The sequence below is a fragment of the Neomonachus schauinslandi genome, chromosome 13 (genome assembly GCF_002201575.2).
Source record: "Neomonachus schauinslandi chromosome 13, ASM220157v2, whole genome shotgun sequence".
Classification (NCBI taxonomy): domain Eukaryota; kingdom Metazoa; phylum Chordata; class Mammalia; order Carnivora; family Phocidae; genus Neomonachus; species Neomonachus schauinslandi.
Genome location: NC_058415.1, coordinates 31,700,828 through 31,710,227, shown reverse-complemented (window position 1 = coordinate 31,710,227; position 9,400 = coordinate 31,700,828). Strand labels below are relative to the sequence as shown.

At 39.2% G+C, this 9,400-nt stretch overlaps 1 protein-coding gene across 1 annotated transcript in view; it reads right to left on the bottom strand.

The window, feature by feature from the left end:
* Nucleotides 1-1,045: 1,045 nt before the first annotated feature.
* The window catches only part of UHRF2 (ubiquitin like with PHD and ring finger domains 2), a 93,315-nt gene continuing 84,960 nt past the window's right edge, over nt 1,046-9,400 (bottom strand). The window contains exons 15-16 of the mRNA XM_021682408.1: nt 3,055-3,153; nt 1,046-2,103 (exon numbers count right to left, since the gene is read on the bottom strand). Of these exons, the coding sequence (XP_021538083.1) occupies nt 1,957-2,103; nt 3,055-3,153 (246 nt within the window). The 3' untranslated portion in view covers nt 1,046-1,956. The remainder of the gene's footprint in view (nt 2,104-3,054; nt 3,154-9,400) is intronic.

Sequence of the window (9,400 nt, the reverse complement as noted above, 5' to 3'; positions counted from 1 at the left end):
AACATAGCTTAACTGTGGGAATCACTTATTTTGCTAATAAAAGCAGAACGAAACCAGTTCAAGTAGCTGAAACTGGGAGACGTTTGTTTCCCACCCTTCACACAGAGAGATGGCCAGTGCCAGAGGAAATACAACACTAGATGATGCAATTTAATGATTCATTTCAATCTAAAAAGGCCCTATTTGATTCTTCAAATGAAAACTATTCCAATGTCCATAACTAGCCCTAAGTAAAAACAGTTCCAATCACTATGCTGTAAGTGATCCCCAGGACCTGATTTTGAGTTTAATTGAAGGCAGGAAAAGCACCCAAACTAGCTTGGCTTATATTCAAATGTGAGAGTTTATATAGCCCAGAAGTAAGATTGCCAGCGTCCGTGCCTGTTTCTAGCACAGCTGGGCCACTTCCTTGATGTACGAACTTTGGCAAGTTTCTTAACCTTTCTGTACCTCTGATGTTCATCCATAAGATGGGGATAATAGTACCTGCCTCTAAAGGTTGTCAGGAGGATGAAATGAATACACATAAAAACGTACAAGTGACTAGTGCAAAGCAATATTCAATAAATATTGGCGCTATGTGTGGCTCGGAATCCAGAAGCAGGAAAACTGGTATTAAATCTTTACTCTGACGAAAATATAACAATATACTTTCAGAGACTAGAAAGATGTTTTCTCATATTAAACTTTTTATATTAAAACTTTGATGAAAATATAACAATCATTAAAACTTTGATGAAAATATTAACAATATACTTTCAGAGACTAGAAAGATGTTTTCTCATGGCAGTGAAAGAAGTAGCACTGATAATACTAAAACTGAATGCAAGACTGAAGTTGTTATAGATAAAAGAACAGTCACTAAGTACTTATTTTGAAAATTTTTCCAATTTAGTAAAAGTAAAAATCAAACCCAGATTTCATACTATTTCGTATTACCAAAAATCAAGAATAGAGAATTATAGAAAATGTCTGTTTTAAAATATACAATGAAATACTCTGGAAGTGATTAATTCTTAAAAATATGTACTATAAGCCAGACAAATGTAAAAAAGTGAAGCAAGATGAGCTATTTTTCTGGTCATAAAATATTTATTAAGGTATACTTTAGGGAATATAGTGAATATAAAATTTAGGATCACAATATGAAGCAATTTCAGTCCTCTCAAAAGTCAGCCCAGCCCTCAATGCTCTGCAGATGTAAAACCACTGGTGAGACTCACTAAAAGCAGTTTGACTAGTACAGAAGAGGCTTTTCATGAACATTTACAACTAGAGCATCTGAATACCTCTTTTAAGTGCAAAACCACACCACATTACACTAATGCAGCAACAATGCATTCATATTGTTCTCATTAGTCATTAGTAGTCAACTTGCATAAAACACCAGAAAAAAGCACAATGGAGCTCACAAAATGGGCTAAAAAATGAACCTGTCCTTGCAAAACACATTGTAATGGAAGAAGACATTAAAAATGTATTATGCACAATACACAAGCTGCGTTCCAAAGATCTTGAGTGTCATTTCCTCTGTAAAATCAAATTACACAAACCAGGCACAACTAATATTTGGGAGGCAGTGCGTAGCTAAAATTTCATTTAACTAATTACTCAATGATTTAAAAAATCCCCATAAGTCTTTTCTGTCCTGAGGTAGTTGCAAAATAAATCATTAACTTGGATATCAACTAGAGCTGAGGCTTTGACTTTTTACTCATTTAAAACTAGTTGTTACTGACAGGAACTACCTTTTGATATTTAAAAGACAGTTGAGAAATGGGCCTCTTACTACACACACAAGATAATGGCTATGTAGGAAAGAGGATTAGCTGCTTCAGAACGTGAGAGATATGGTCCACCATTGCGCTTCCACCCTCCCCGTTCCCTCCCCCCAATCATTTTAGATTCTTTATTGTCCAAAAAGCCATCAAGAGCAACACAGTAGAAATAGACAAATCATCGTCCTTTGCTGTAGCCAGGGAAGAAAAGGTCAAGTAGAGTCTGCAGAATCTCATTGGGAATCATGAGATAATTCTGGCCAAGATCATGCCGGCAAGCAGGGCAGGAGAAAACTTGAGCCTTAAAGGAGCGCTGTAAGCAATCCTAAGGCAAAACCAAAAAACAAAAACAAAAACATACCCAATTTCATAACAGTAATAGCATGTAGAAAAGTCAATGACTTATGCTTTTAAACAGGAACTAGAAACTTAGGATGAACAACTGTAAAGGTCTGAATCTGCACTATGAAAACTACTCTACAGACATGGCTTCAGGTTCCACTTCTAGCACATACTGTGAAACTTTAACTTTCGTGTCCTTTAATTTCCTCATCCAATAAAATGAGAGTGTTAGAATTTATGTATAGTTTCCACTAGCCTCATCTTCTAGGTTGCATTTTAATCCTGATCTTTCATGACAGAACACCTAAAAAAAAATTTAGGACTCCCCTACTTAGAACTAAATTATATGTTTCAACAAATCACTTAAACGTAGAATGTGTCTTCCAGAAATATATAGGTCAGGCACAAACATATGCGAAAGGTTTACTTCCATTTTACAAAAGAAACTAAAGTTCAGAAGTCAGGTCAGGGCACATAACCACTGAGCAGCAGAGCAGGATTCCAACCTCGGTTTGACTAAAACTCAGTTTTTCCCTTTACACCACACTAATAATACAATATTCAACTCCTCTGGGCATGCTGCCAGACAGAATATGTTTTAGATTCCATTATGTGGATGGAATTCAGTTTGCACTATATGAAACATACATATGCTCTAACATAGAACACAGCAACAACACCTTAATTTCTTCTCCATTTCAACCTCTCCTCAGTAACTCCAAATATGATAGAATACCTCAACTATACATATTTAACTATTACTGTAGAATTGAAACACGCATTACTGCCAAAATGTAATGAAATGTTTCTTAGCTGACAAGGTTCCACAACTGTTCTGTTTCATGGAAAAATGCTTTACATGCTAAAAACATGTCTGGAGGTTAGTGAACCCTCTTGTCCTAAACAAGATAAAATGAGAAAGAAATCTACTTACTTTACAGACATTATGGAGGCAATCTGTTGTCACAGGCTGGTAAACTAGCTCCTGGCAGCAGACACACATAAAAGATTGTTCCAATTTTTTCAGAAAATTCTAGAATGGTACCCAAGGGGAAGAAAAAAGGTTAGTATTTCATAAAATATTAATAAGATTCTAAGTAATTAGGGAAAAAATGTCTTTGTCACTATCACACATTTTGTATTAAAAAAAAGTGATGGTACTAGAAGCAAATATACAAAACGGAGAAACTCCATTCCATTAAGATATACACATTAGTTTTAAATCTTAGACCTGGACTGGAAAATGTGCAAAATCAAAATATATGGCATTAAAAAGTGAACATTCCCCTTAAACCTCACATTCCAGAGATTACTGTTTTTCCCTTTAAAACAATCACGGACATATGTTAACAAACTGGGATTTAAATAAAAACTTGAAAGGGAAAAAAAAAACCAATCATGGACAGCTTGTCTCAAAGTCATTACATACAGATCTTTTATCAAAAAAGCTGGGTGGTATTCCAGTATATGAACACATGTTATTTATTCAATCTTTTGCTGTTACGAAACCTCAGTTTTTTTTTTTTTGAAGATTATTTATTTGACAGAGACACAGCGAGAGAGGGAACACAAGCAGGGGGAGTGGGAGAGGGAGAAGCAGGTTTCCTGCCAAGCAGGGAGCCTGATGTGGGGCTCAATCCCAGGACCCTGGGAACACGACCTGAGCCAAAGGCAGACGCTCCACTGAGCCACCCAGGTGCCCCAAAACCTCAGTATTTTTTAAGCTATGAAAATAAAAGCACAAATACTCTGTAGTATCTAATACTCTGAAGAATCAACATATTTGGGGCACCTGGGTGGCTCAGTCATTGGGTGGCTGCCTTCAGCTCAGGTAATGATCTCGGGGTCCTGGGATCGAGCCCCACATCGAGCTCCCTGATCTGCGGGAAGCCTGCTTCTCCCTCTCCCACTCCCCCTGCTTGTGTTCCCTCTTACTGTCTCTCTGTCAAATAAATAAAAATCTTAAAAAAAAAAAAAAAAGAATCAACATATTTATTTTCCTAGGATTATCTTCTGTGGTATTTTGCTTCAATCTAAAAAAAATCCCATATTTTCCCGATACCAATGTTTACTCAAATTGGGACTAAATTTAAAAAGGTAGAGCCATCTTAGGGCCCCTGGGTGGCAGAGTTGGTTAAGCGCTGACTCTTGGTTTCAGGTCATGATCTCAGGGTCTTGAGATCAAGCCCCACATCAGGCTGAGCTCAGCGAGGAGTCTGCTAAAGTTTCTCTCTCCCTCTGCCCCTCCCTGTGCTCTCAGGTACTCTCTCTCGCTCTCAAATAAATAAATAAATAAATAAATCTTAAAAAAAAAAAAAAGGTAGAGCCATCTTAAGCAATGGGTACTCTCATACTCATCAAAAGCCACTACCGGTTCCATTTTACCCAACCGTTTCTTTTAAACTAGAAGGATAAATAGTTTTTTGAACAGTCACAAGGCTAATTCAGTTATTTTGGTAGTACGAGAGTGTATTTTATGTCTTTTGTTTTTGGTCAATAAAAAAAGCAGAATGTACAAGAATTTCAGGTAAAAATTAAAGGTTCCATTTCAAAGTTGTATCTTGAAACTTATTTATGAACATTATAAAAGTCAAGCAAATTATCAACAAGTATTACAAAACACACTGAAAGAATATACCATTTAGGAGAGATACAGAAAGAACTCAAACTTTAATACCAGGTCCCCTTCCCAGTGACAAAGTACTTTGTTAATGACTGATAATTTCCCTGGTATCTCCAAAATACGTGTAAGATGTACTACAGATATTTTGAGTTCCTACAATGTGCTAGGTACTCATCTGTGTAGAAGTGATAAAAAGGCGGTTTCTACTTTCATAGAACTTTATATTCCTTTAGGAGAGCAGACAAAAAAAAAATCTATTTCAGATAGCAATAACTGAGCATGAGTAAAGAGTGGCTGTTTTGGAAAGGGTAGCCAGGGAAGGCTTCTCTGAGGACTAGAATTCTGCAGAGACTTATAGGAATGAGTGAGCCACATGAAGGTGTAGAGAAGAGCATTTTCTAGTCAGAGAGGTAGTACAGGTATAATGGCCTAGAAGCAGCAACAGGTTGAGTGTGTTTAAATAGCACAGAGGTCACTGTAGCTGAAGCAGTTTGGGCCCGAGAGAGTAGCAAGAGGTAAGTACGGATGCCAGATCATGTAGGGCCTTGGGAAGGTATTGGGATAAAAATATACATACATATATATAATATATGCATTTATTTAAAAGTCGCCATTGGCCAACACCTGATTTTTCTGGCTTGATAAATGTATTCCTGGTTTATCTGAACAGAATGGGCATAAAATTTGCCCATGGCAATACCACATAAACATCCAAAGTAATCACTAGCAGCAAGGTCACAATCATCTCACCCAGGCATGTAAGACCCTGCCAATAGTGGATAACCTACTGAATACTACTTTTGTCTTTTTTTTTTGGTGGTGGTTTGAGAACTGTTAACTGGTGACTATTTCATATAAAAGTTACATTGAAAGAAGAGGTGACAAGTGTACTTGATTTGTATACATTTGCCAAGTCTCACAGGATACAATAACTTCAATAATTTTTTAAAAATTGATAAACAGGATATACATATTAAAAGTCTCACAGTGAAGCCCAATACACATTTCCATCCAATCAACGGATATGCAAAGAACTTCCATGTACACTTAAGTGGCTTTTTCCTTCACCTATACCTACTACTTTGTCTCCTGCCCACCCCGGAGCTAGAACTCACTTGAGTTATCCCTAACCAGCTGTATCCTCTCACCAGAGAATAATTAGACTATTATCAACAACTGTTTGCTGTATCTTGCTTTCTCTAAGTGAAAATGACCTACCAGAATCAGACTCTCATTTTGGCTGGGTCTCCTGGCTAAAAAGCAAGTAACACTTCATATACAACTAAATCACTATCCTTCTGTCCTCCAAACATGTAAGCCTCATTATACCAAGAATGACCCAATATTTCACATTTATAAGCAAAGAAAACGATGACTCCAATATAAACCTAAAAGAGTATTTGAGGGGCGCCTGGGTGACTCAGTCAGTTAAGCATCTGACTCTTGACTTTGGCTCAGGTCATGATCTCAGGGTGGTGAGATTAAGCCCCTCATCATGCTCCCCTCACTGCATGTGGAGCCTGCTTAAGATTCTGTCTCTCTGTCTCCCCCTCACACCCATGGCACTCTCTCAAAAAAAAAAAAAAAAGTATGTGATAAATCTCACCCATTTCTTTAAAGTTTAAAAATTAGGGGCACCTGGGATTTGGGGCGGAGCAAGATGGCAGAGGAGTAGGAGACCTGGATTTTATCTGGTTCCAGGAATTCAGCTGGATAGGGATCAAACCATTCTGAACACCTACAAACTGAACAGGAGATCGAAGAAAAGAATAGCAACAACTCTCTGAACAGAAAAGCGACCACTTTCTGGAAGGTAGGAGGTGCGGAGAAGTGAATCCGAGGCGATAGCCGGGAAGACAGACGGCGGGGGAGGGGGCCTCCATCGGCCGCTTCTGGCAAGTGATAGAGCCGCGGAGCACAAAATCGGAACTTTTAGGAGTCGGCTCCACTGAGGGACATCGCTCCAGTGGCTAAGCGGGGGATGGAACGCTCTCTAGGACAGTGTGGTCTCAGGACCCTCGGGGTCACAGAAAGACCAGGGGTGCCTGAGTGCGGCAGAGCTCCCAGGTATCAGAGCGGGGAAGCCGGCTGCAGAGACGGAGCAGAGGAGTGGGCTCTCAGCTCAGGGTTACCATAAACCGTGATCCGCGGCACAGTCGGCCCACTGCTCCTCCAGCAGGGACTGAACAAGCGGCAGATCTGGGGAGACTCCCCTTCCTCCCCGGGGAGGAGTGGAGTGGGAGCGCACCGCAGGGATCTGCTGGGTTTGGAGACTCCACACGGGGTCGTGTGCCAGAGATAGAAATGCTCATTCACAGGCCAGGTGAGCATGGAGTGCGGCCTGAGACCAGGGAGACGGGAGTGACTGACGGCTTTTCTCTGGGGGCTCACTGAGGAGTGGGGCCCTGAGTTCTTGGCTCCTCCGGAGCAGAGATTAGGAGGCCGCCATTTTCACTCTCGTCCTCCAAAGCTGTACGGAAAGCTTGCACAGAACAAAAGCTCCAGAGAGCAAACCCAAGCAGATTACTTAGCCCGGACCGGCAAGGGTGGGGCAATTCCACCTCCTGCAAAGACATTTGGGAACCACGGCAACAGGCCCCTCCCCCAGAAGATCAGCAAGAACAGCCAGCCAAGACCAAGTTTACGGTGAGAACAGCAGATGAGAACAGCAGAACTCCAGCGCTAGGGGAATACTGCACATAGATCATGGCTTTTTACCATGATTCTTTAGGCTTTCAAAGTTAATTTTTTTTGAATTTTTCTTTTTCCCTTCTTCAACCAACATCTTATCAACCCCTTTTTAAAAACATTTTTCTTTTTCATTTTTAGAGTCATATTCTATCCCTTCATAGTAGTTACCCTTATTTTATATATATATATAAGTTGTTCTCTAAAATTTTCAGATAGTTTCTTCTAACAAATCAAAATATACTCTAAATCTCTAGTGTATGGCTTTGTTCTAGTCTCCTGCCTGATCACATTCTTTCCCTTTTTTTTAAATCCTTTCTTTTTTCAAACAACTTATCAATTCCTTTTATAAAATCTTTTATACTTTTCATCTTTACACTCATAACCCATCCCTTCATCGTATTAACCCTCATTTTTGTACCTATGTTTTTCCTTCTTTAAAAATTTGGGAGGCACTTCCTTGTAACAGACCAAAATACACCCAAAATCTAGTGTGTGACACTGATCTATGCACCAGCCTGATCATACTGTTTTTTTGTTTTGCTTTGTTCTGTTTTTGTTTTTTTATTTTTTTTTCTTTTTCTTTTTTCTTTCTTTCCCTTTCTTTTCCTCTGGCTTCAGGTCTTTTCTGATTTGTTTAGAGTATATTTTCTGGGGGCGTTGTTACCCTGTTAGCATTTTGTTCTCTCATTCATCTCTTCTCCTCTGGACAAAACGACAAGACGGAAAAAAATCACCTCAACAAAAAGAACAAGAGGCAGTACCGACTGCCAGGGACCTACTCAATGCGGACATTAGTACGATGTCGGAACTAGAGTTCAGAATGATGATTTTTAACATACTAGCCGGGCTTGAAAAAAGCATGGAAGTTATTAGAGAAACCCTTTCTGGAGAAGTAAAGGAACTAAAATCTAACCAAGTATAAATCAAAAAGGCTATTAATGAGGTGCAATAAAAAATGGGGGCGCTAATTGCTAGGATAAATGACGCAGAAGAGAGAATCAGTGATAGAGAAGACCAAATGATGGAAAATAAAGAAGCTGAGAAAAAGAGAGATGAACAACTACTGGATCACGAAGGCAGAATTCCACATATAAGTGATACCATAAGATGAAACAACATTAGAATAATTGGGATCCCAGAAGAAGAAGAAAGAGAGAGAGGAGCTGAAGGTATACTGGAGCAAACTACAGCAGAGAACTTCCCTAATTTGGGGAAGGAAAGAGACATCAAAATCCAGGAAGCACAGAGAACCCCTCTCAAAATCAATAAAAATAGGTCAACACCCCGACATCTAATAGTAAAACTTATGAGTCTTAGAGACAAAGAGAAAATCCTGAAAGCAGCTCAGGAGAAGAGATATGTTAACCTACAATGGTAGAAACATTACACTGGCCACAGACCTATCCACAGAGACCTGGCGGGCCAGAAAGGATTGGCAGGATATATTCAGAGCACTAAAAGACAAAAATATGCAGCCGAGAATACTATATCCAGCTAGGCTGTCACTGAAAATAGAAGGAGAGATAAAAAGCTTCCAGGACAAACAAAAACTAAAGGAATTTGCAAACACGAAACCAACCCTACAAGAAATCTTGAAAGGGGTCCTCTAAGCCAAGAGAGAGCCTAAAAGCAACATAGACCAGAAAGGAACACAGACAGTATACAGTAACAGTTACCTTACAGGCAATACAATGGCACTAAATTCCTATCTTTCAATAGTTACCCTGAATGTAAATGGGCTAAATGCCCCAAACAAAAGACACAGGCTATCAGATTGGATTAAAAAACAAGACTCATCAATATGCTGTCTGCAAAAGACTCATTTTAGACCCAAAGACACCCCCAGATTGAAAGTGAAGGGGTGGAAAACCATTTACCACGCTAATGGACACCAAAAGAAAGCTGGGGTGGCAATCCTTATATCAGACAAATTAGATTTTAAACCAAAGACTGTAATAAGAGATGA